This window comes from Lytechinus pictus, chromosome 5 (genome assembly GCF_037042905.1).
Source record: "Lytechinus pictus isolate F3 Inbred chromosome 5, Lp3.0, whole genome shotgun sequence".
Classification (NCBI taxonomy): domain Eukaryota; kingdom Metazoa; phylum Echinodermata; class Echinoidea; order Temnopleuroida; family Toxopneustidae; genus Lytechinus; species Lytechinus pictus.
Genome location: NC_087249.1, coordinates 29032715 through 29060059, shown reverse-complemented (window position 1 = coordinate 29060059; position 27345 = coordinate 29032715). Strand labels below are relative to the sequence as shown.

The 27345-nt window shown below is 37.0% G+C and overlaps 2 protein-coding genes across 2 annotated transcripts in view; both read left to right on the top strand.

Annotated features, from left to right (window-relative positions):
• The first annotated feature begins 1648 nt into the window (after nucleotides 1–1648).
• LOC135154166 (uncharacterized) lies at nucleotides 1649–3576 on the top strand. The gene is made up of 3 exons (XM_064099462.1): nucleotides 1649–1853; nucleotides 2420–3016; nucleotides 3407–3576. Exons 1-3 carry the CDS (start codon nucleotides 1649–1651, stop codon nucleotides 3574–3576), a joined length of 972 nt encoding a protein of 323 aa, XP_063955532.1.
• A 2646-nt stretch (nucleotides 3577–6222) lies between these two features.
• Nucleotides 6223–27345, top strand: part of LOC129262152 (monomeric sarcosine oxidase-like) — a 29544-nt gene continuing 8421 nt past the window's right edge. The window contains exons 1-3 of the mRNA XM_054900205.2: nucleotides 6223–6714; nucleotides 15620–15723; nucleotides 19041–19181. Coding sequence (XP_054756180.2) covers nucleotides 19062–19181 — 120 coding nt within the window. The 5' untranslated portion in view covers nucleotides 6223–6714; nucleotides 15620–15723; nucleotides 19041–19061. The remainder of the gene's footprint in view (nucleotides 6715–15619; nucleotides 15724–19040; nucleotides 19182–27345) is intronic.

Below are 27345 nucleotides of genomic sequence, written 5' to 3'. Positions count from 1 at the left end.
AACAAGTATAACACTGAAAACTTCATCAAAATCGGATGTAAAATAAGAAAGTTATTACATTTTAAAGTTTCGCTTTATGTCACAAAACAGTTATTTACATCCTGATCGGTATGCAAATGAGGAAACTGATGACGTCATCCACTTACTACTTCTTCTGTATAATTATTATATGAAATATGAAATCTAATTTCCACCTCATTGTCAAGTGAAACAACGATTAATTCCTCTCTGAACATGTGGAATTAGCATTGTATATATGGTTTAGTCAAGTTGGTCCTTATTGTCAAATCTGCAAAAAAATGAAATATTGTATAATTCAGACAGGGGCGGCGGAGCGAATTTGAAAGTGGGGGGGGGGGGGGGGGCAAAGGGAAAAGTTGCACTTTTTTCTTTCGAAAATGGCACTATCTACAGTGATGTAACCAGTCAAAAATTTGAGGGGGGGGCTAGATATGACTTATCACGTAAAATTTGTAAGAAGCTGCGAGCGAGCGAAGCTTGTAAGCAAAAATGTTGATATTTTTTAAACTAAAATCAAATTTTGTGATTTTGTGATTTTGACATAACATAAAAAATATAATATCATATTTCACCCTTTCTTTTTCTATTTCTCTTTTTTTTCTTGGCCGTGAAAAATTTGGGTGGGGGGGGGGGGCTAGAGCCCCCAAGCCCCCATATGTATGCAACTGCTTATCTACCCACTGACATGACTCATGAAAGTTAAGGCGCGTAGGATTATTCTTTCAAGTTTTTTCCTTCATAAGTAGTAATTACTGAGAATGTTGTTTTCTTGTTTCAAAGGGGCACTTGTTAACACATAAAACGGGTCGTTCTCAGGTAAAACATGTAAAAGGGGCACAGAACACGTTCGTGAGGGGGCATTTTTTGTTAAAGATTGGCACTGATACAATTAATGGCACTTGCTAACACATAAACCGGGTCCTTCGCAGGTGAAAGGTGCACAGAACTCGTTCGAGAGGAGGAAATTTGGGTTATAAATTGGCACTTATACGAGAAAGGGCACTTGGTAACACCTAAAACGGTTCCTCCTTAGGTGAAAAGGGGACACTACACGTTCGGGAGTGGACATTTTTCTTGCGTAAAAAGGGCATTTTTTAGAGCTTTAAAAAGTGGGGGGGGGGGGGCACTGCCGCCCCCAGGATCGCCGCCCCTGTCAAACAATAGGACATCATCGTCTGTCTCATTTGCATGTCACTGAGTTGTACAAATCACTGTTTTGTGATAAATAAGCGAAACTTTAAAATGTCATAACTTTCTTATTTTACATCCGATTTTGATGAAATTATCAGTGTTATGCTAGTTTGATTTTTCTCTCTATTTATTCAAATCATCATTTTTCTGGGGTGGACTTGACCTTTAAGGCAGGTCGACGTTGATCGAGGAGTTTGAAAAACAATTCTCGAGCTCCTCAACAAAGCTAGGCAGTCGAAGTCAGTCTCTCCAGTGAGTGTTACCAGCCCAACAGACAACATCGCCGATATTATATAGACTGGAGTTTTCTGAATCGAGCCTCTTATTTCCAGCAATAGTACGTAGTAGTATAAGTGAGTAACGTTAGAGTACTGTAATGAATTGTATTTCTGTCGTAATGTCATAGAGACAGACACCAAACGCTGTCATCTTTGTTATGGGACTGGACATCAAGAAGGACTGTCCAAAAAATCTAGATATTGAGAGGGTGGAACCCATTCATTCCAGTCCAGATGGAGGAAATGCAGAACAGAAAGCAAGCATCTACAGGACGGTCAATCGGGAGCTGGACACGTTCGAGTTGGTACGCCAGGAAACGTCAAGCGACAATGTATTTTCATTAAGTCTAAAGTCAATGGGCAGTCAGTAACATTCCTGATTGATACTGGATCATCGCAATCTTTTATTGCCGACAATGTCTTCAACATGATCGACAAGGAAAACAGTCAATCTTGGAGAAAATGACTAATACGGTGCAGCAGGCTGATAGATCGCCTTTAGGCACCAGGGGGGAAATCTGTGATGGAACTGCACATTGGAGGATTGGTCTTCATGGTCGATCTGACCTAGGCTACATTGAAGAATGAGGGAATCATCGGTCTTGACCTGTTAATTTAGATGCATGCTGAACTAGAATCCGTAGGATGGTACTTCGAACACCTTGGCAGTCCATCCCATGTAAGGGCCAAGAGGGCGGACAATTTTGCTGCAGAGTCTTGGCCTCCGAAACCAGTATTGTCCCTGCAGGACATGAGGATGTTCTCAAAGGAGAAGTAACTGGACAACTGGATAACCAAGATCATCGGCGGGGTCGGATTGTTGGAAGCACCTACCAGTTCGACAGAATTGAGCAAGAAGGGCCTGGTAGTAGACAGCGCTGTGGAGCTAATGCAGAAATTTAGCCAATAAGGATCTTCTACTCAACTAGAAGGCAAACCACTGTCAAGAAGGGCTTGGTGGATTGACGACACCCTGGATTCCTCAAGTGGAGCCAAGTGGTTTTCAACTCTAGATCTCTCTAGTGTTTACTGGCAGGTCCAGCTGGATGAGCAAGCCGAATTGAAGTCAGCATTCATGGCCAGCGGTGGGTTGTGTCACGTCATGCCCTTTGGGCTTTGCAATCCGCCCGCCACCTTTGAGCAGCTAATGGATAGAGTACTGTCCGGGTTGACATGGAAGATGTTGCTAGTTTACTTAGAGAACATCATCGTGTATGGGGAGACGGTAAAGGAGGAACTAGCTAGGCTGAGAATCGTCTTTCAGCGTTTGAGTGAATCTGGATTGAAGCTGAAACCGTCCAAGTGTCATCTGTTCCGGACCAGTGTCGTGTATCTGGGACATGTGGTATCAGCAGATGGAGACACAACAGACCCCAAAAAGACAGCAGCTATCAGAAGTTGGCCAAATCCACGGTTGTTAAAGAGGTCCGAAGCTTTATTGGAATGTCCTATACTATCGACGCTTTGTGAAGGGATTCGAAATGGTGGCAAAACCATAACATCAATTGACGGAGAAGAACCGAAATGTGAGTGGACAAAAGTGTCGGGAAGATTTTGAAGAGCTGAAACGGAGATTGATTACTCCACCTTTCATAGCTTATCCAACTGCAGAAGGACGCTACATCTTGGACACCGATACTAGTGACATGGGCATAGGGGCTGTCCATTCTCAAGTGCAAGGAGGTGTTGAGGAGGTGATTGCCAATATGCTAGTCGCACTCTACACAAGACAGAGCAGAACTATTGTGTCACCAGGAATGAGCTGTTGGCGGTGGTGGTGTTTCTGAGGCAGTTCCGCCAATACCTCGAAGAAGTACTCTCCCCAAAAAGCGTACACGCTGTCCTGCGCTGTCCTGGCCGGCATGTGGCCATCAGAACAGACCATGGATCTCTACAATGGCTGGTTCATTTCAAAGATCTGAGAGGCCAGTTTGCTAGATGGATGGAGGTTATAGCTGAATACGACTTTGACATCCAATATAGACAGGGACAGAGTCATGCGAATGCTGATGGCCTTTCCCGGAAACCTTGCTCGCAGTGCTCCCGGGAGGATGAAGGTTGTGTTGGCCAGATTATGGCCACATGAGAGATTGTACATGAGCTAGCAACAAACATTGGTAAACTACATCGAGAAGATGAGAATATCAGTCCTGTGTTGACCGCAAAGGCCTCAGCAACCAAACGTTCGGAGGAAGAAGTGACTCCTGGAACACTGGGAAGCACTCGTCGTCACTGATGAAGTTCTTTAACGACGCTGGGAATCTGATGATGGAACAACAATTCGCCGGCAGTTGGTTGTCCCAAGAGTCATGATCAAGGACATTATCCAGGAGACTCATGCAACCTTTACCGTAGGTCATTTCGGCGTGGAAAGGTCAATGGGAAGAGCTAAGACTGAAGTACTACTGGGTCGGAATGAAAGCTGATTTCCGTTCTGCTCTAGGAGAATGTGACATCTGTGCTAAACGAAAAGTGCATGGTCAAACTAGACGAGCCCCCTTGCAGCAAATAATAAGTTCGCCCATGGAGAGGGTTGCTTTAGACATCCTTGGCCCTCTACCCGAGACTGACAATGGCAACAAGTATTTTCTCGTCGTTGGGGACTTCTTCACAAAATGGGTGGAGGCATACCCAAGCCCCGATGAGAAGGCTGAGACGGTACTCGCGAAGAAACTTGTCACAGAGTTTACATGTCGGTTTGGGGTTCCGAGATATATCCATTCAGACCAGGGGCGCAACTTCGTCCTGGGATACACCAAAACCAGAACCACTGCTTATAATCCCAATTTCGATGGGCTAGTCGAAAGGTACAACGGTACCCTGGTGGATACAACTGCTGCATTCCTGGACATGGATGGAGAGCGGGGTTGGGATCAATCCCCTTCACTACAAGTCATGTGCTTACAGACGTTGCCCCCAGGGATCAACCGATGAAACACCCAACGTGCTAATGTCAGGGCGAGAGGCAACCATGCCTATGGACTGGGATCTCCCTCCTACCAAGACAGATGAATATGACAATCAGACAGACTACAGTGCAAGGCTCCTGAATCGTCTAGAAAGAGCTCACAAGGGAGCGAGAGAAACTCTGAAAACAGCAAACCGTCGACAGAAGTCGTTCTACGACAGGAAGGTGCATACAACTCCTTTTTTATGTGGGACAATTTGTATGGCTACGAAAGAAGACCAGAGAAACGGGTCGCTGCCCAAAATTGCAACCAAGATGGCTTGGTCCTTACCTGGCAGTTACCTGTCAGATGTCACAGATAGGATTCAACAGTCTCGGATATCTAAACCATTGGTAGTACACATTGATAGGTTGAAACCCTATCAAGGTGTTGGATGCTCGACTAGGGAAGTAAGACCCGCTGGAAGAGACTTGCCCACGTACAGTTCAGCTCATGGTGTATCAGGACCAGAATCGCCAGGTAATGCCAGGATGCATATCACGACACATCCTGCCCGATAGCGAAGTGCCTGGAGACCCACAAGACCAAACGTCAGCGGATGGGGAAACATCTGAGAGACAGAGAATGATATATTGACAACTGACCATGGTACCGAAAGTTTCACAGAAGACGTCGTGCCCGCTGATGATGTGCTCTGAGATCCACCAGACAGAAGCCAGGCTGCAGATCATACAGGTGACCCAGATGATGCCTTGGCAGACGTCCACACTTTCGAAAGCTCATCAGAAGACATGCTACCCGACGAGGTACCTGGAGAGCCATCAGACAACAGTCAACAAGACGATATAACAGATGGTGCAACAGCAGGGGGTACAGCTAATGAACCATCACCCACTGCCAGAGGAGAAAACGCACCTGAAAAATGGACTTTAGCGAGACGGTATCCCATCCGTGACAGACGATCAACCTGCTACATACTTGAGGGATTATTTTGTGACATGCCTACAAACTATAACAAGGACTGAGCTTTCAGTTAAAATGGTCGCATGATAATGAACTTGGTTGCAATCATCAAACTCTGTGCGGATACGTTACTTAAAAAATCTGGACTCTTGGGAACTCTAATTGCTAGTGCATGATTTGTGATGCTTTGTATGTTTTGGAAAGTTATATGGAACCTGAATTAGCTGTCACAAGAAACCATATGACAATGTAAAGGATTTCGTTTTGAAGCTGTATGTTGAAAATAGGTTGTTCTAAGTGACAATTTGTTATTAATTAGCTTAATTGGGGACCAAGCTCGAGAGAGAAAGGAGTCGGTGTAACGAACTATATTTCTGTTGTAATGTCATAGAGAGCTTATAGGGTCTGTAAACATAGACTATGCGGAAATCGTAAGTGTAGGCGTTCTGTAAATTAAGGAAATTTAGCTAAAATCGCATATTCTATAAACGTGTTGCAGTTGTCATAGATCCTTTGAATTAATTAATTGTAAGAAAAGTTGTATGAGCATAATCCAGTTGTTTTATTTGAGACAGCAGGTTGATTGGCAAAGTTAATTAAGTTATTGTAGCTATTTTAGTCATTTTAGTAACTGAAGTAATCGAAGTTTTAGTAAATGCATAAATACGAGGAATCAGTTGTAAGCGGGAGGAAGATAAATCGCTTCCGCTCATTTCACATATTCTGCCCTGCCTCTTATGGGACTCACTGCTGCATTGTACATTATATTGATGAGAAATTAAAGCTTAATATCAGACTTTGAACCTACATTAAAGACTATGTTATTTGGAGTGTTACAAAGGGCAAATTATGTATGGAACGAATGCTGGTGAATGAATGGTCGACGAATGTTCAGTTGACTAAATTGAGACGTGAAATGATGATCGATTGCAGTCGACAGTCGACGGATGATCTGACTAGAGATCGACGGTTGGCGATGGTTGTTAACCAATCTTTTCCATAAACCATCATAATAATAGCTATTTTTATATAGCGCTTTTCCCATAACAGCCCAAAGTGCTTTACAGCATATTATTACCCCGGTCATCGGATCCTTGCTTGCCCGCATACAATATATGCAACTTCTCCACTCTCTGGGGAGCATTCCAACAAGAGTTCCAAGAGTCAATAGCTACGCATACTACCCGGGCTTTCGCATCCTACCTGGTACCCATTTAGCACCTGGGTCGAGAGCAACGGTCATATATTTAGCCAAAACCAACGTAATTGACGGTCAGGCACGGAGGCATCCTGACAAGAAAACCCTGTCAGCTGGAAGTTGGACTCGAGGCCGTCATGGTACAAACGCCACGGTAAACCTCAATTCACAGTAATCTGCCTATTTTCCAATCCCTCCGGACTTGACTTTTACTAGACTCAACTTCTGCAGTGTTACCTGCCGATCTCCAAACAGCGGAGGAACTGTAGTCCAGTAGAAATCTCTCGTACCTGGAAACGTTAAGTAAAAGTTTTTGTTGTTGATTGTATTCTAGATGGGTATTAAAGTAAATTCAGCTTGGTTGTCACATTGGCAACATTGAAGCAATTTTTTCAATTAGCCTAATTAGCATCAAATTCGCACATATACAATATGTATACTGTAGGAGTTTAGATCTACTCTTAAACCAGAAGAAATGAATATATACGAGGTATCGATTCATGACAATTATTTTAATTCATTGTAAATCAACGTAATTAGCATAATGAGCAAATTAGCGTAAGTATAGACCCTCTACATACATATTTCTTAATGTCTATTCAGAAAACCCTCAAAACAGTACAGCCCTTTTAGGATTTTCTATGATGTGGAATTCATCTATGATTCTAAAGTTTTCCATTTTGTTGTAATTAGCATAATACACTAATTAGCATTAAAATTTGTTCAATATATAGATTTCTTTGTGAAAGTACTGTCTACAACAGCCTGAAAACTAAATGATACGGCTCTTCTAATGATTTCTATGATTGAGAATTCATTTATGACACTAAATTTCCATATATGTCTAATGTATATATATATATCTATGTGTGTGTGTATACATACATATATATATATATATATATATATATATAAAGGAAGAGGGCCCTTTGCACAACGTGTATTGCAGCGCGTCATGTTCTACGTATAGGCGTAAATAAATCAAGCATTAACGCTAGACGTAGCTTCCAAGTATCTCTTTTACTGCGAGCTTTCGGCCAGTGGGGCCTTCATCAGGCCTATAATGAATTGAAACAAACAAAATAGAACAAAACCATACAAATAAAATCGTAATAACAACAAAGTAAATAATGTGTAACAAAGGGTACAGAACAGAAGGGTTACAGTAAGATAACAAAAAATAACAACAGAGGGGGTAATGGCTTAAACGAGATGGTGGAATACAATAGAAACGATTGGGAAACTTAAGTGTGTGGAAAGACAAGGTATTTACCAGCATTGAAATTAACTTTGGTTTCTGTTCATCTGGAGGAGTAGTAGTCTTGTGTAGGTAATACTGTGAAAAAGGAGGATAATGTTTCAAGTAAAATGACAACTCGTTTCAATATTATTCTATATCTTGTATTTGAGTACATAACTATATTGATCTGTTTACATAGTATTCAAGTAACTGGTGATACAAGTTATAGTTTGAGAGCTTGACATAAAAAGGTACATTGTCATGCGCAGGGAAATAATTTTTTTATATACGTATAATTTATATTGATGTTTGAGCGGTAAGCAACATAATGAACAGAATACACATACTGCCATACGGAACAAAGTAAACATACAGCCATAAGGAGCAAAGAAATCGTAATAATCAATCAAATAATCAGATATAATCAAGTGATCAAGATACTAAGCATACCAAACTGTATGGGGGTAAAGAGACGTAACTATAAAACTATATGAAGTGGCCTGTTGGGGCGGGTGAGACTGTAAATTAAACAATTAGAACCAATGACCCATTGCATGCCCCCACACACGCACACACACACACGCACATACACACACACACATTCACTTCACCTCACTTTACCTCATACCTGCACACCTAGTCGACACACTCTCCATGACACTGGAACTATAGGTAACCACTTTCGTACTTAATATATCTGATCTTGTATATACATATTTATATATATATGCATAATATGTTTGGTAATTATTGAACCTCTACATACCTTTTCGACCAATTTCATTGTTTAATTTACAGTCTCACCCGCCCCAACAGGCCACTTCATATTGTTTTATAGTTACGTCTCTTTACCCCCATACAGTTTGGTATGCTTAGTATCTTGATCACTTGATTATATCTGATTATTTGATTGATTATTACGATTTCTTTGCTCCTTATGGCTGTATGTTTACTTTGTTCCGTATGGCAGTATGTGTATTCTGTTCATTATGTTGCTTACCGCTCAAACATCAATACAAATTATACGTATATATTTCCCTGCGCATGACAATGTACCTTTTTATGTCAAGCTCTCAAACTATAACTTGTATCACCAGTTACTTGAATACTATGTAAACAGATCAATATAGTTATGTACTCAAATACAAGATATAGAATAATATTGAAACGAGTTGTCATTTTACTTGAAACATTATCCTCCTTTTTCACAGTATTACCTACACAAGACTACTACTCCTCCAGATGAACAGAAACCAAAGTTAATTTCAATGCTGGTAAATACCTTGTCTTTCCACACACTTAAGTTTCCCAATCGTTTCTATTGTATTCCACCATCTCGTTTAAGCCATTACACCCTCTGTTGTTATTTTTTGTTATCTTACTGTAACCCTTCTGTTCTGTACTCAACCCCCTCTCTTGTTATTTTTTGTTATCTTAGTGTAATCCTTCTGTTCTGTACCCTTTGTTACATATTATTTACTTTGTTGTTATTACGATTTTATTTGTATGGTTTTGTTCTATTTTGTTTGTTTCAATTCATTATAGGCCTGATGAAGGCCCCACTGGCCGAAAGCTCGCAATAAAAGAGATACTTGGAAGCTACGTCTAGCGTTAATGCTTGATTTATTTACGCCTATATATATATATATATATATATATATATATATATATATATACGGTAGATATTCCACGTATTGGAGTAATATTAAGAGAAACAAGGTTGAAACTTTCATGCTTTAATCCAACAAAATTTATTGAAGTCCACAAATTTATGTACTCGTCGAAAATTTGTGGACTTCAATAAATTTTGTTGGATTAAAGCATGAAAGTTTCAACCTTGTTTCTCTTATATACAGTATATATATATGTTGCTTTGTCATTATATATCGACAATGCCCAAAACATGATTAAAATAGCTATCCTACGGTTTTCTTTGATGAAGAATTCATTTATGACATTTTCCCCCTTTTAACCAATGTAGGCATTGTAATTGGCATAGCATAATGCGCTAATTAGCACATATATGCCATTGATATTGATTTAATTGTAAAAAGCCTAAAACATGATTAATATAGCTCTTCTAATGTTTCCTATGATGAAGAGTTCATTTATGACACCAGGTTTCATTTTTACCAATGTAATCATTGTAATTAATGTTATTAACATAATGGGCTTATTCACTTTAAGGTGCAATACATAGAATTTCTTTGGTACTGTATTGAGATGAGTTATGATATCGATTCCAGCCATAGGAACTGCAGGACCAAAGTCATAGAAAGCCGTTTAAAATAAGTTTTATTTATATTTTCAGGCTTTCTTGATAAATTATGCAAAAGTAGATTTATTGAACATAATTTTGCTAACTAGATCATTATGCTAATTATGCTCATTAAAATGGTAACATTGACTAAAAATGAAAACTAGAGTCATAAATGAATTCCCTGTCGTGGAAAATTTCAGCAGAGCTGATTTATCCATGTTTTCAAGCCGTTATAGACAATACAGTGACAGCAAAAGTTATATATTGCACATTTATGTTGATTAGCGCATTATGCTGATTAAGATAATTACAATGCCTAAATTAATTCAATGGGAAAAAATAATGTCATACATGAATTCCTCGCTAAAATTGAGAAAACAAAAGGTTAGCTGTATTATTCATGTTGTACCTAAATGTTAATTTGTGCATCATGCTAATTATTCTAATTAAGATATTGTCATTATATAGTTAAAAGGGAAATTGTGTGTCATAAATGAATTCTCCAACATAGAAACATTAGAAGAGCTGTAGATGGTGGTCCCCAAGTCTGCGCACCTAACATTTTTAGTTAAGATTTACCATAAATGTCTTTTTATTTCACAAAATCTTTCAGATAACAATGTTCCTTATATTATTATGAGTAAATGTACAAAATATCTCATACAAATTTGAAAGAAATATAGGATTTTCTTGGAAAAAACCTTAGGCAGTCAATTTCAGATTGAAAAAAAAAATGGTACCCCATCTGCGCACCCATTCACTTTGCACACGATTCGGGGATTTTGATGAAAAAGGCCGCCGCATTTTGAGGCCGTCACATGGACTGCCCAAAATTCATTATTTTTCCACAATTTTTAGTCGGATTTTTAAAATGAATATCTGTCTATGTATTGCATGTGTAAATTCTTTGTTCGTTGCGTATAATCGAGCAGATACGCGTGTGCGCAGACAAGGGGGACTGCGCAGACTTGGGGGAACTTGCCATACTGTAGTATTCATGTTTTAGACCGTTGTAGGCATTGTAATTAGCATAATTAGCATAATGCGCTAATTAACATAATTATACATTTCCATGTCAGACATAGAAATCTGTAACAATTGTGTTAATTAGCGCAGAAATGTATAATAATTATGTTAATTAGTGCATTATGTTAATTATGCTAATTACAATGTCTACATTGATCCAAAGGGAAAAGTAATGTCATAAATGAATTCCTCGTCATAGAAAGTTAGTGCCATAAATGAATTCCTCTACATAGAAAACATTAGAAGAGCTGTATCATTTTCTGTTTTAGGCCGTTGTACTTTGACAAAGAAATATATATATTGTACATATTATGTTAATTAGCTCATGATAATTATGCTTATTACAATGATAGCATTGTTTAAATAGAAAATTTGTGTCCTCGCCATAAAAAAACCCATAGGGGCTGCGTACATTTCGGGGGTTTTCTGGACGGACATTCACACATGCGTACAGACTACAGTTTTGCTAATTAGGCTGATTACGATGATTGCACTATTGTCATGAATCGATTCCTCGTCACAGGAATTCCTTAGTAAAATGATGTTATTTATGTTTTCAGTGTTTTTGGTTTAAGAGTACAGCATATTACATATTGATTAAATGCTAATTAGATGATTATGCTAATTAGGCTAATTTAAAAAAATCCTCAAGGTTGCCAAGGTGGCAACCAAGCTGAATTTACTTCAATACCCATCTAGAACACGAATCAACAAAAAACCTTACAACTTTTCCAGGTCTTGTACATGGCCTATTATATGAGACCGTCTACTGGACGACTGAAACAAGAGAGTTATATCGTATATGGATGTAGTCGATGGTACACTGCTAGACAAATTGGTATAGATTAAATGTATTTGAGCTGTACGGGTGCATGTATTTTTTTTAAATCTTATTCTTTATCCTCACTTATTCGGACTGGAATCGTACCACAGCCATTAAACATTTTACTTAGAGTATGTCACTTATCGATACAGTACGAGGTTTTATTTATTTATTTTTTTCCATTTCAATTTTCATTTCAATTATAGAAATCACAAAGTACTAACATGAAACAATCGAGATTTAATCTGATGAATGAAACTGGAGACTAATATGAAAGTTAAAAAAAACTTGTAAGTCATAGTCCCCCAAAACAGGGAAAGAAACACATGGTTGAACATGTTACATTATAAAACAAACACACGCACACACCCCCTCACCCTCACACACACACACCATGACACGCATGATACATAGGTACTTAAAATACTTTATAACGTTACTACTAGAATGGTTAGAGTTAGACTGGTAGAAATATTATTTTCACTATGGCCACAGCCCAGCTGTCATTTAGGGATAGATATACTTTAGAATCCAGGGGCCCGTTTCTCAACACCGTCATAAGTCTAACTTGTTGACTAAATCGGAGATAGTGAGCTACTTGTCCGCTAACCGTTTCACGAAGCCCTCTTTACCAAGATCGGGTACAACAACCTCACTAAATATTTATGACACCTCCGGACCTGTCATAACTTCTTTCTTAATGACGTAGTGGCATCACGTGGGTAAACTATGACATGCAAAAGTGCCTAGAAATTTGAAAATTATAATCTTACGTAATCAAGCATAAAGGTTGAAATTACATCCCAAAACAAGTGGGATAATGCATTCAATGATCATTGTAATACAAAGAAACTATAAAACTGTTGGTAAAACGCCACAAAACCATTCATTTTGAAATAGTAAAATAATTTAATCGATAAAGATTCTACCACGTCAGGCCATCCATAACTGGACTCCTATTTGTCGTTTTCAGACCCCTATTAACACTTGGATAAATTATATCTCTAATTTATGCATAGAATTTGTCAAATCGTAAGTTTCGGTATCAAAGATTTTTTTTTAATTGTTAAACTATATTTTGATGATGTTTGGAATCGTAAAATACCGTATAATTATCATCAGTTTACAAAGAAAACCGTAATGGTTTACTTTCGTAAACTATTAAAATTTGATATCCCGGGGGTACCCATCTCAACGTCCACATGCGATTTTTTAGTCATGAAATAAATTATTCATAATTCCATTTTCTCAGCAATTGAATGCTCTATCTAGTCTTCATGGTCTAAGTATGTATGATGCATGATTTACCTGTGCTATTATTTTTAAAAGATGTAATTCCCAATTCATCACAATATTTGCAATTTTGTCATCATTTTTCTTTTTGAAAATTATGCTATTTTGTGACTAAGGCTACGTCTCGTCTGCTCTTTTTACCGATAGTATCGATATCAAGGTATTCTAGTTAGGAAGCCTTTCGTGAAACAGGCTTAGTATGATTGGAACTAACTCCGTGGTTGGTGAATAAAGATATGACTAACTTGTCTAGTTGTTGAGAAACGGGCCCCAGGAACTGAGAGACAACGAAAAAGAGGGAAGAGGCTCAAGCTCGATGAGACAGAAAACATAATTCTAAGTATATTTTTGAAATTGGGTCTAGATCTAAATAGGTTAGATAGGTTCTTTAAGGTTTATAATCCTTGATCTGCTTCATAAGTTCATTACTACTATGATATAATTTGTAATAATAGGAAAAATAAAAGAGGTGGTGGTGTTGCAATATATGTCCCTTCTCAGTGTGATTATCAGGTTTGTCATGATCTTGATTTAATGACCGATCATTTGGAAGCTGTATTTATAGAAATTTTGCTTCCTGGTAAAAGAAATGTTGTTTTTGGAGAAATCTACAGACCTCCCCATGGTAATTTCACAAGTTTTATAGATGACATGCAAAATATATTGGAAAAAGCTTTGACTTCTCATAAATCATTATTTTTGATGGGGGATTTAAACATAAATATATTACACTGCAATGATAATGTTCACGTTGATGACTTATTGAATCTGTTAATGTCTTTTTCATTGTTACCCTTAATCACAAAGCCTACCAGAGTGACTGATACATCTTCCACACTTATTGATAATATTTTTAGTAATTCGCAACCAGCTCCGTCTTCTGGAGTAGTAATTTCTGACTTATCTGACCACTTTCCTGTTTTTACTAAAAAAAACTAGCTTTAGGACAATATAAGGATCCAAATATTTACAACACCCATACTCGCCAAAGCAATTCTGAAAATATCGCTCGGCTCAGAGAAGCGTTAACTTCGGCTGATTGGAGTGACATACTTTCAGACCAAAGTGTTGAGAGTGCCTTTGATAATTTCATGAAAAAATTAAAGGTTTTATATGACGAGAACGTACCTGTGATTAACTGTACAAATAAGAGTCCATTTAGAATTTCACGTATGCCGTGGATTACCAAATCTTTGTTAAACTCAATTAATAAGAAAAATAAGATGTATTACCAATACAAGGCAAACGCCAAGCGTTGTCTCGCCTGCATATTGCAGTCATGAAGAGACTGCATGTCAAAACTACATGTATGCTATATGACTTAGATGGACCTCTGTTACGAGTTTGGCGATCCCACCTCGAAGCTATAGAAAGTTATTGTGTGTACAACACAGCAGTGCCAGTCATGGAAAGTTCATTGACCTTTCACCTTATTCAAATTCGACTCATATTCGAACTTGACCTGTACCTTCAAGAAATGGACGTCTGTTATGAATTTGGCGATCTCACCTCGAAGCTATAGAAAGTTATTGTGTGTACAACACAGCACAGTGCCAGTCATGGAAAGTTCATTGACCTTTGACCTTATTCAAATTCGACTCATATTCGAACTTGACCTGTGCCTTCAGGAGATGGACCTCTGGTATGAATTTGGTGATCCCACCTCGAAGATATAGAAAGTTATTATGCGTACAACACAGCACAGTGCCAGTCATGGAAAGTTCATTGACCTTTGACCTTATTCAAATTCGACTCATATTCGAACTTGACCTGTGCCTTCACGAGATGGACCTCTGGTATGAATTTGGTGTTCCCACCTCGAAGCTATAGAAAGTTATCCCACCTCGAAGCTATAGAAAGTTATATTGGTGTACAAAGTTATTATGTGTACAACACAGCACAGTGCCAGTCATGGAAAGTTCATTGACCTTTGACCTTTGACCTTATTCAAATTCGACTCATATTCGAACTTGACCAATGCCTTCAGGAGATGGACCTCTGGTATGAATTTGGTGATCCCACCTTGAAGCTATAGAAAGTTATTGGGTGTACAACACAATTGTTGACGACGACGACGACGCCGACACCGGAAATAGTGATACCTATGTCTCGCTCCGCTACGGAGGCGAGACAATAAAAAAACAAAGTCAGCATTTTTGTATAGGAAATATTCAGCTTATAGAAATACTTTAACTGCTACATTGCGTAATGCAAAAAAGCAATATTACTGTGCTCAATTCCAAGCGACTTTTATTAATATTAAGGATACCTGGAAAGTGATCAGAAATGTTTTTAAAGCACCACTTAAGATTTCAAAGATAAAACAGGTAATCATAAATGATCAAGTTGTGGATGATAACAGTGTTATTGTAAAAGAGTTCAACAATTATTTTTGTAATATTGGTCCAAATTTACAGGCGGCTATTCCACCCTGTCAAAAAACCTGTGCTGACTTCTTGTCTGAGCCTACTTTGGAAAGTCTATTTTTTTGCCTACAAGTGAGGAAGAGTTGACTGATGTGGTTAGATCTCTCAAAAGTAAAAAGAGCCCAGGCTGTGATAATATTAAAAATGAACTTATTAAACATGTTATTGTAGGAATCTTGACACCTCTTACTCACATCTTTAATCTTTCAATGTCAAATGGCATTGTGCCTAGAAGCATGAAAATTGCAAAAGTGTGCCAATTTTTAAGAAAGGCAACCCTGAATTGTTGACCAATTATCGTCCAATTTCTTTGTTGACATCTTTTTCAAAAATCCTTGAAAAACTCATATATGCAAGGGTCATACATTTCTTTAAAAAGTCAAATATCTTTTCGAATTTTAAATTTGGGTTTCGCGAGAAGCATACAACTACACATGTCATTTTGCACTTGGATAATTACTTGAGCACAATTGGTATATTCTTGGATTTTTCCAAGGCTTTTGATACAGTTGATCATAAAATTTTGCTACATAAGTTATCCCATTATGGAGTGAGAGGTGTTGCCCTTGAGTGGTCTAGGAGTTATCTCACTGACAGGAGACAATTTGTATCTTTGAATAGAATTAATTCCAGCTTGCAAACTGTTACATGTGGTGTACCTCAGGGGTCTCTTCAAGGACCTCTCTTATTCATACTGTTTATAAATGATTTTCAAAATTCATCAAACAAATTATCCTTTATTTTCTTTGCTGATGATTCTAGTGTATTTTTTTCACATAGGAACCCTCTAACCCTGATAGAAACGGTGAATTGTGAATTGAAGAATGTTATCTTGTGGGTTCAAGCCAATAAATTATCACTTAATTTTCAAAAGACAAATTATATGCTTTTTAGCAATTCCTTAAAAATGCTGCCTGGCAATGTAATGTTTAATAATGTCTGTCTTGAAAGAGTAACCTTAACTAAATTTCTTGGGTTATTTATTGATGAGAAATTGAACTGGAAACTTCATGTAAATCATTTCTGCAAACTGTTGTAAAAAAAATACTAGTGTTATATACAAGTTGAGATAAGTTTTCCCTAAAGAAATTTTATTTATATTATATTCCTCATTAATTGTTCCTTACTTAAACTACGGTGTGCTTGCCTGGGGCAACTCACTTAAAACGCAATTGCAAAAATTATTCATTGTTCAGAAGAGAGCTATTAGAAGTATATGTTATGTCAGTTATCGTGCCCATACAAATGTTTTATTTCATGACAATCATTTATTGAAAATGGAAGATATTTACTTTATGCAGCTAGGATCTCTTATGTATGATTTTGATTCAGGAAGTCTCCCTTCAGCCCTGGCACTGATATTTAAGAAAAATAGTCAAGTACACAATTACAATACTAGACAATCTTCCACTCTCCATATATCTCGTATATAAGAACAAAGTTCACTTTGGGCACTCTAGTTTGCACTGGACCCAGGTTTTGGAATGCACTTGGCCCTGTTTATTACACCTGCTGTCAGTTCTACAGTGTTTAAACGAAAATTGAAATCTTATTTATTGAGTAACTATGGAAGTGATTCGTAAAGCCTATTTTTCGTGTGTTATTTATCAGTTTGATTTATTTGATTTGATTTATTGTTTCACATTCCACAAAAACATACATCTTGAACATAATTATGAGAAGATGACAAAAAAATACGTAGTTGTACAGTGTTTTACAAAGAAATACAAAATCGTGAAATATGAGGAACCTAATAAAAAGCAAAGCTTGTAGACATATAGGTTCCCAGAAGAAAATAATCAAGGATTAAAAACTTCTAACGCAATGAAGCGAGATAAATCAAATGTAAAAAAATAATACATTATAAAGAGTTCTACATGATAGTCACTCGAGCAGGGCGCTTACCCACTAGCGTACGATTGTAAAAGAAATATTTTCAGACTACATTTAAAAGAATATAAATATACCAAGAAAATAATAATATAAATCTGTTACTTTCAATAACTTGTTTGAATAAAATAGCGGATTAGTATGAGCCAGAAAGTCAGAAGAAGAAATTATCCTCACGGCTCTTTTTTTAATTTTAAGTATGGATTCAAGTTTTGTCTTAGAGGCATTTCCCCAGGCTAAAATTCCATTATTCAGATATGGTAGCAATAGAGTAGAATACAATAATTTCAAAATGTGATGAGGAAAATGAGGTTTAAGTTTAGTAATTACTCCAAGATTTCTTGAGAGCAATTTACAAAGGTGATCAATGTGAACTTTCCATGATAATTTACAATCAATAAAGATACCAAGCAATTTTGTTGATTCAATTTGTTCTAAAACATTACCATTCATATAAACAAGACCTGGCAATGTGTGTAATGAGTTGCTAAAAACTATATAATGTGTCTTTTTAAAATTTAGGGATAATTTATTAGCTTGTATCCTCTCACACACAGAGCATAATTCAACATTTAGTCTTTCAAGAAGGATTTGAGGATTGCTGTGTGTAAAAAATAAGCTCGTGTCATCTGCGAAAAGAAGAAATGATAATAAAGAGGATGAGTTTTGGAAATCATTGATGTATAAAATAAATAGCAATGGACCCAATAGGGAACCCTGAGGCACGCCACATGCAATGTGCTGTATTTCAGAATTGGAGTTATTAATGACTACAAATTGAGTTCTGTTTATAAGGTACCTTCTGAACCACTCCAAGGCCTTTCCACGAATTCCATAATGAGAAAGTTTGTATAAAAGTATTTCATGGTTGATCGTGTCAAAGGCCTTGGAGAAGTCCAGAAAAGTACCAGCAACATGATATTTTTTATCAATTGCCTTGGTAACATTATTGATTAATAACATTATTGCATGAACTGTTGAATGCTTTTTACGAAAGCCAAATTGTGAGTTAATAAATTTCGTGAGTTAATAATGTCCGCAGTACCATCGTCATCAGTTAATGCTTAATTATCAATACGTGTCACCCCCCCCCCCCCCTTTCCCGGGCCTGGCTGGTCTCTGTCCTCATGTCCCCTTTTTTGTCCCTTTTGTACATAAATGTGTCCCTGTTCTCTCCCCGCCTCTCTCTTTAGTTATCATATTATATTATATTGCCATTTCTGTGTTGCTTATCCAATGTTCTTTGAATTCGTAATGAGGAGCCTTAATTTACAAACATTGCTTCACTTAGGTCTCCTCGTCTTTTTTTTTTGAAATTATTTCTTTTCTGTCTTAAGCTGTATAATGTATTAAAAAATAACGTTTTCTGCATACTCTGGTTATGTATACCTGTATGTTTTATCATGTACTCTGCTTATTGTTTCATACACACTTGTATGTTTGTCATGTATTCAAACTCAAAGTTGGAAGACAAATAAAATGAACTTATGAACTTAACTTACTTTAAATTCTCTGTCACCAGGAACGAGGTGAGGAACTCGATATGGCTTTTGACATCTGTGTGGTGGGAGCAGGAATGGTGGGTTCAGCTGCAGCCAAGTGGCTTGCAATGGATGGTACGAAAAATGTTTGCTTGATCGGACCACAGGAACCAACTGAAGAAGTAAGTATTAATTGAAGCAGAGTTTTATGAATATCCCCCTGTACTGAACTGTATATTGTCATTGTGGGCTATATTACGTTGTTTGAAAATTGAATTATGAATAATTTACTTCATGACTTTACAATCAAATAGTCATTAAGATTATGATTCAGTGCATTGCGCTTAGTAAAATAATGCAGGTGCAATAAAATATGCGTATGTATACATCAACGAACGTAGAGGGCAGCAACACACGGCAGCCTTGACCACTGATCTCTCGCTTATCCTGGGGAGCGTTTCATGAAAGGACTTGTCGGACGTTTTATCCGACAAGTCCCATTTTATCCGACAGTTACCATATGAACAGTGCCTCTCTGCCAATCAAAATCATGGAAAGATGTCAGATCTGACAACTTGTCGGATGAAAATATTGATGAAACGCTGTGTGTCGTTGTTTGTGGTAAGGTTGCGTGTGTCGTGTTAGAGGTGAGTGTTGTGTTGGTGTGTTTATGTGTATGGGGAGGGGGTGTATAATTTTTATGTGTGTATTATTATTATTATTATTATTAGTGTTTTTAGGGGGGGGGTGGGGGTTATATCCACTTGGTCTAGCCGTAGCAGTTGGTCAAACTCTCTGATCTGGTAATACCATATGAGCTAAACCCATTTGCTCTAGTAACAGTTTATTGGTCTAACTTGGTCTATAACACGTGGTCTACAGTAATGTATAGGACTTGGTCAAATTCTTGCTTGGTCTCATGACCACTCGGTATAAATGCCGAATCGTCGAATAGCCAAGTGGTCTAATCGCCTTTTCGTCTTAATCCCAAATAGATATTTCCAGTCTGTTACAGGAATTTACCAAGTGGAGCTAGACCAATTAGATATTAGACAGAATAATGAACACACATACACACACCCTCACACCCTAAGAACCTTACACGGTTTCTTATATACGAACTCTACATGACCTACTTTGTGTGTGTGTTCATGGAGACAAGTGAGTAAAGTGTAAATGAAATTGGGCGACAATTTGTAAAGGGGTGACAATTTGTGGTGTCAATTTTGGAAAAATTGTCGCCCAATTCATTTGTCAGGGGTTACAATTTGTGGTGCAACAAAGTCCTCTTCGAGGGACCTGGTAATGAGGATTAATGCCTTACCAAAGGGCACTAGCGCACCAAGTGGGAATCTTACCCGGGTCGCGCGTTTCCGTTTTACACCCTGGCGAAGGCAATCTCCGCAAATATAGCTAAAAAGCGACTAGTGAAGAGTCTACGTTTGTGTACATTATCAGCTGGGCGCGCGATGTAAAAGTCCGCACCGAAGAAATATGCAGAACATATACAAATGCATGTTCAACACGAACGTTTGCCTTCATCATTTGCCTTTGCCGAATTGCTGGTAATTTGCCCTCCCACTGTCATGGAAGAAGAATAACATATTCCGTCACCATTGTTGGTATGACTTTGCATTATTATATGAGTAGGATGTAAAATAGACCTTTGTTTATTTTTAGATGAAAGAAAAGCAATCATTATTATAGGTATAAGACAATGTTTGTTGATGCATTGTAATGTAAGATTAAGATTCTCAGTGGCGGATCCAGGGGGGTGGCGCAGGGGGCGCGCGCCCCCCCCTAATATTTGAGCGGCGCCGAAGGCGCCGCTCAAAAAAATAAAATAGAAGTAAAAGAAAGAAAAGGCGCTGCTTGAAAAAATAAGAATAAAGGAAAGAAAAGAAAAGGCGCCGCTTAAAAAAATTATACACTGATATAATATTATAGCAACAGTAAGGAAAGACTATCCCCCAGCAAAGCACAATCATATAATCTTCCTTATCTTTTCTTTTAACTACCCTTTTCCCAACAACTTCGCCGGTTAAAAATAATCAGCAGTGCGCTGCCTGCATATAACTAGCGCCAATCAAGAATAATCAGCGCCACCTTAATCTAAATCGGCGCCGGACAAGAATAATCAGCGCCATTTGGTTATAAATCGGCGCCAGTTGAGAAAAATCGGCACTGCCAGAGTCTTAACCGGCGCCGATCAAGGATAATCAGCGCCACCTAAATCTAAATCGGGGCCGGACAAGAATAATCAGCGCCATCTGGTTATAAATCGGCGCCGGTAAAGAAAAATCGGCGCTGCCTGAGTTCGTAACCGGCGCCGATCAAGGATAATCAGCGCCACCTATATCTAAATCGGGGCTGGTCAAGAATAATCAGCGCCATCTGGTTATAAATCGGCGCTGCCTGACTCTTAACCGGCGCCGATCAAGAATAATCAGCTCCACCTGGTTAAAAATCGGCGCCAGTCAAGAATAATCGGCGCCTCCTGGTTCTAAATCGGCGCCAGTCAATTATGAATTGCCGCTGCCTGAATCTTACGTGACGTCGGTAAAAATAATCAGCACTACTTGTTCTAAATTGGCGCCGGTCAAGAATAATCAGCGTCCCCTGGTTCCAATAAATAGGCGCCGGTAGAATAATGAAGAAGGGCCTATTGCCAACCAAATCTAGATCGGCGCCGGTCAAGAATGATCAGTGGCACCTAGCTGGTTATACATTTTATTGTTGAATGGTCATAACAAAGCTAATCGCATGCCCTTACAGAGTGGACTGGGGCGGGGCAGTTGCCCACAGAATGGCAGATGTCATGAAATCTTTAATTTATAAAAAAAATCCCAGAATCATACAAAAGCGTAGAGCAAATCCTTTAATTTTGATCTTATTTTCAAATGCTTTAATAAAAAGAAGGTCAGTCACTTTTCTTCTTTACACATTCCACATTGTGCCACCTCTATGGCCTTTAGTTTAAGACAGCTTCTATATAGTGTTTTATGAAGATGATTCGATATTTTAGCCCAAACCTTTGCTAAAACCCGTTGCTAGTACCGGGAGTGTATAATTACGCAACCAGTCGGATATTGAGCTACACAACTCGTTCTTTATTTAAAATCGTGCTTAAATTATCCGCTTCTCAGATTGGAATATAAAAATTTTTAGCTCGCGCTTCGCGCTCGCATCATTTCTGTAGCAAAACCCCATACTTTTCATGATTAAATAGGTGAATAAAATGTCCCTTTTTCAGGACTAAACGTCAAAAGAACTCCCGCTTCGATTTGCAATAATCTTTTGCTGGATATAATCTTGTTCTTTATTACAAACGTCCATTAAACTGTCATTTTTTTCAGATCGAAATATCAAAATTTTAAGCTCGCGCTCGCATCTATTGTTTTTTTTAGATACCCATCTTAATCATTGGTACCAAAAATGCATAGAATATCAAGCTTTCTGGTCAGAATATAAAGAAATTTCAGCTCGCCCTCGGCACTCGCATTATCTGTGTAGTGAGATATGGAGTCCTCCTCATGAGTTAATACAAACAGTCCTAAACAGGCACCTTTTTCCTGTTTTAAGGTCAGTATACTAAAAAATTTCAGCTCGCGCTTCGCGCTTGCATTAATTTGTTGGTGAGATATGTCTTTCTATCTCATGAGTCATATATATATATATATATATATATATATATATATGCATATGTGTGTGTTTGTTTGTTTGTTTTGTGTGATATCGAGCGCCTTTGGAAAGTTGATTCATGATTTTGCCCCCCAAATCTTAAAAAAAGGATCGACGCCCCTGTGTATATATATATATATACATATAGTAAAAAAAAACTTGTATCTCTATTAATATACAAAAGTATTGGCCTCATCGCAATAAAAGGGTTAATACACGAGATTTTGAAATCGCACATAACATGCATAATTTGTGTTACTTTTTGCTTGTTTCTTTCTTTAATAAGTTTTTCAATCTCTCTCTATATATGTTTTAGAAAGATTATATGTTTAAATTGATGTATATTTTCTGTTATAATGAGATATGTTTAAGTGGACTTCAGGGAATGGTCGTACGCAGCAAGGGGGAAGGTGGGCACATTCGCGATCTGCTGTTGTGAAAAAAAAAATTCCCTTAACATTTCATGAAAACTATGAAAAATGTGCAAATGTGAGATGTGCACCAAATTTTCGAGTCTTGCCCCCCCCCCGGAAATATTATCTGCGTGTGGTCATGCAAAATGGCATGACTGGAAATCCTACATTTTGAAAAGAGCATTTGACAGGGTCAGATGCTTTACCCCTTTTTCAACATTTTCTTTTATGGCGCCGGTGAAGTGCAAAAATATGTGCGCCGCTCGGCAGTGCGCCCCCCCTTTCGCCAAAAGCTGGATCCGCCTATGATTCTTACAAGTTTGATGAATATGTGTTCAAATAAAATTTATGTTTTCAGTTGTTGGCAAGAAATTAAACTTTGTTTGATGTAAAGTACTGTAGTTTGAAGATGGTATATTCGGGGCATGCAGGTATAGTGAAAGTCCTAAAAAATGACAAAACTTATCAAAACAGTGAATATGAAAAATATATAAATTTAAGAATCTATTTTCTTTTTATGCCTCGAGTCTACACCATTAATTCAATTCAATTCAATTTATTTTATTGCATTATCAACAGAACAAAGTAATGCATGTGGTCAAAAGAGTTACAATGAACTTATCATACAGGCAAAATAAATTGAGGCATGTACAATATATGATATTTATCTATAAGTAACAGTAAAACAAAACAGAGTATTATATATAAGCAAAATATCATAACCATTATAAAACAAAATTCTGAGAAAATGGAGGGATCCACTAAAAAGCAGTGCTTTTTATCAGGAACACCTGATAACCATGGTATCAGGTGTTCCATAATAAAATCTGTCTGTCTTACCGTAAATGTTACTGCAATAACAGTGATTGGATTTTTTTACTACAGTGAAGTTGCTGGAAGCATCATGTTTTCCATCTGTTTGTGCACCGTTTGTCTGTCCATCTGTTACCAGTTCTCATTATCGCGACAACAGAACAGCTATCATATTGATGAAACTGGAACTTCATTATTTGTTATCCGATTTTGATAAAATTTTCTGCATTTTGCTCTGTGAATTTTACTCTATTTATTAAAATAGAAATATTTTCAGCCTGGACGATCCCTTTAAGGGGAAACTAACTGGACAACACTTTTTATGATTTTGTTGATTATAAATTGCTATACAAGTAGTTTTTACTTTGTTTTCATATTATAATTATAATTAGTTGTAGTGGTGATTATTTTAGTAGTATTATTCAATTAGTATTATTAGTAGTCGTCGTGGTAGTAGTAGTAATAGTACAATAGAGTAGTTAATGTAGTTATATATTATCGATATTATTATAATTTATTATTATTGTTATTATTATTATGATTATAATTATTATTATTATTATTATGTTTTTATCATGTAGTAGAAGTAGTATACTTTATTATCATTAGCATCATTTTGAAACTGTTATTAATTATTAATTACATAGTTTGTCAATATTATCATGATTACTATATTATCACTATTATTATTATTATTGTTAGCGCCATTGTTTTTATATGAACAGAATTAGTAGTATAGAAATAGTATAGTAGTAGTACATGTAAGATTATTATTATTATTATTGGTAGTAGTAGTAGTAGTATATTATTAATTATTTATAAGTATTAATTTTTTTTGTTCTTGTTCTTCTTCGCCTTCGACCTTCTTCTTCTTCCAAGTTTTCTTCTTCTTATCATTACATGTAAGAATTGTAGTAGTAGTAGCAGTAGTAGTAGTACTAGTAGTATAGTAGTAGTAGTATAGTAGTGAGTAGTACTATGATCGAGTGAGTAGTAGTAGTAGTAGTCTATTATCATCATTGTTATAATTAGTCGTAGTGGTAGTAGTAGTAGTAGTAGTAGTAGTAGTAGTAGATAATCGTTGCAGAAGCAGTATATTGGGATTTTAATTCATCGCTTAGAATCATTTTGAAACAATTTAAAACAACTGGACTTGTATGATGCTGTAGATTCTCCTTCGTTTTGTACTATTGTTATTATTCTTGTCGTAACATTATTATTTCTGCTTTCTAAATTAATTTTGGCTACTTTCTTTGCCCGAATTGTAGGTTTTTCACCTCCTTGTGCATCGGGATACAAACGCCACTGCAAAATATGTTCGGATTTAATCCATATGACTGCTCTCTGTACATTAAGTGCTCTCTGTACATTAAGTGCTCGCGCCAGGCCTAATTCGCTTCGCGAATTAGGGAATCCCTCGCTTCGCTCGGGAAGCAGCCGCCAGGGCCTCGACAAGAGGCTACTGAACACTGTGCTATTTTCAGTGGCTGTGTAGATTGCATGCGGTGCAGTGTTACGTGCATATCTAACCAGCGACGTGTGTAGACTCTTCACTAGTCGCTTTGTAGCTATTTTTACGGAAATTGCCTTCGCCAGGGTGTAAAACGGAAACGCGCACCCGGGTCACCGGAATTCGAAACCCCCGCTCTTCCGAATGAGCTATTGCGCCTCCACGCAAATTATTTATTTTCCGTATAAAAAAACAAACAAAAAATGCAAAACGGATGGATAGCCCATATTCAGTTTAGTCGACATGACTATACTGTTCTTCCATGGGGTCCATATACAATACAAAGTAAAAAGTAAACACATATGGAAGAAGCATAACATATACGGTAAACCAAACAAAATAACAAAAGTGATATAATATTTGATGTTACTAATAAGAAAAGATCATAAAATTAAATAGTTTGGCAAGAATTTACACTAAATATTTAAAAAAAATGAATGAATTGAATGAATTGAATGAATTAGGCTGCTATCATGTTATTGAAAAAGGTTTTCACAAGGAGCAAGGAATAATAAAATGAATAATATGAATATACAATGAATAAAAATTAATACGTAATGATTGTAAACTGTCATAATAACACGAGATTCTTGTTCACGCATACAATTTTAACAATAAGAGCGTAAAAATGTTGATAGGAATTCAGGATAAAATTAGATTGCATTGAGACAACATCGGAATAAATATGTAAAAGCATGTATATACACTGATTGAAGTAAGAAATAAAAAGTAAATAGGAGAATGCACTTTGTGGAACTATTCAGTTGAATAAGATCAAAAGAACAATGGGGAGAAGGGGAAGAAAAAAAAGGGGGAAAATGCAATATTGACTTCATGACAAGGTAAGCAGGTCACCTAAGTTAGATGATAATTTAGTTATGAAATTGTTTACAGTAGGATACAATTATAAGTCCAAAGGTAGGGCATTATATACCTGGCAGGCTGGCACTTCTATACAATGCGTCCCAGAAAAAACGAAACCGAGATTAAGCGACGATTTATCATAACTTAATCACAAATACAATAGACAAATGACCTACCAATGTAAAGCTCAGAATCTCCTCTTTCAATTAATATAACTTATAGATTATTCCTCATTCACGCATGAGTCAAGAATTAAAAAAGTTATGTTCCCTCGAAACAATGCTTGTATTTCCATAATTTCATGAAATAAACGTGTTTTCACCGGTTTCCCACAGAAGCTATCGCATGGTTAACAAAAGACTTAATGCATGGCTGATCGTCAACAAAACGGAGTGAACGCTAGCCTGTAAAACCTCTTTATTTTATGAAATTATTGAAAATTAAGCCTTATTTTAAATAACCAGAACTTTGTTATTTCTTGACCATTTTCTGTAATTGAGGTATCAAATTAAAGAGCAGATATTGAACTTTTTAAAAATGTGGTTTTCTTTTTGAACTCAGATACAGCCCGCCAAATGACTTTTTGGTATCCCTCTTAAAATTGTTTTTGCTCACTCATGCGTGAATGAGAAATAATCTAAGTAATTTTAGATGAAAGAAGAGATTCTAAGCTTTACAATGGCAGGTCATTTGTCTATTGTGTTTGTGATTAAGTTATGATAAATCATCGATAAATCTCGGTTTCGTTTTTTGTGGGACGCACTGTATTTAAAGGATTTCTTAAGGAATTCTGTCCGTGGTTTAGGTAAAAGTAGTTTTTGCCATAACGAGAAGTGTAATATTGAGGTGCGATCTTGAATTCATTACGTAAATACTGAGGAGTTAGTTCGTGCATTACCTTGTACATAAAAACAATACAATGCTGATTTCTCCTTTTGTTAAGAAATTGCCAGCCCAGAGAATTATGCAGCTCAGCGACAGATATGTGTGACTCTGGTTTTACTCTTAATATGATACGAGCTGCTCTGTTCTGTACCTTCTGGAGTTGTTCGATATATTTATTAC

Bases quoted from the DNA above. Each gene is read 5' to 3' on its own strand.
- LOC135154166 (XM_064099462.1), top strand. From the start codon at position 1,649: ATGGGACTGGACATCAAGAAGGACTGTCCAAAAAATCTAGATATTGAG. The intron at 1,854-2,419 runs GTCAGTAACATT...CTACTCAACTAG, and splicing joins AAGTCTAAAGTCAATGGGCA to AAGGCAAACCACTGTCAAGA. The intron at 3,017-3,406 runs GTGAGTGGACAA...TTCATTTCAAAG, and splicing joins TGACGGAGAAGAACCGAAAT to ATCTGAGAGGCCAGTTTGCT.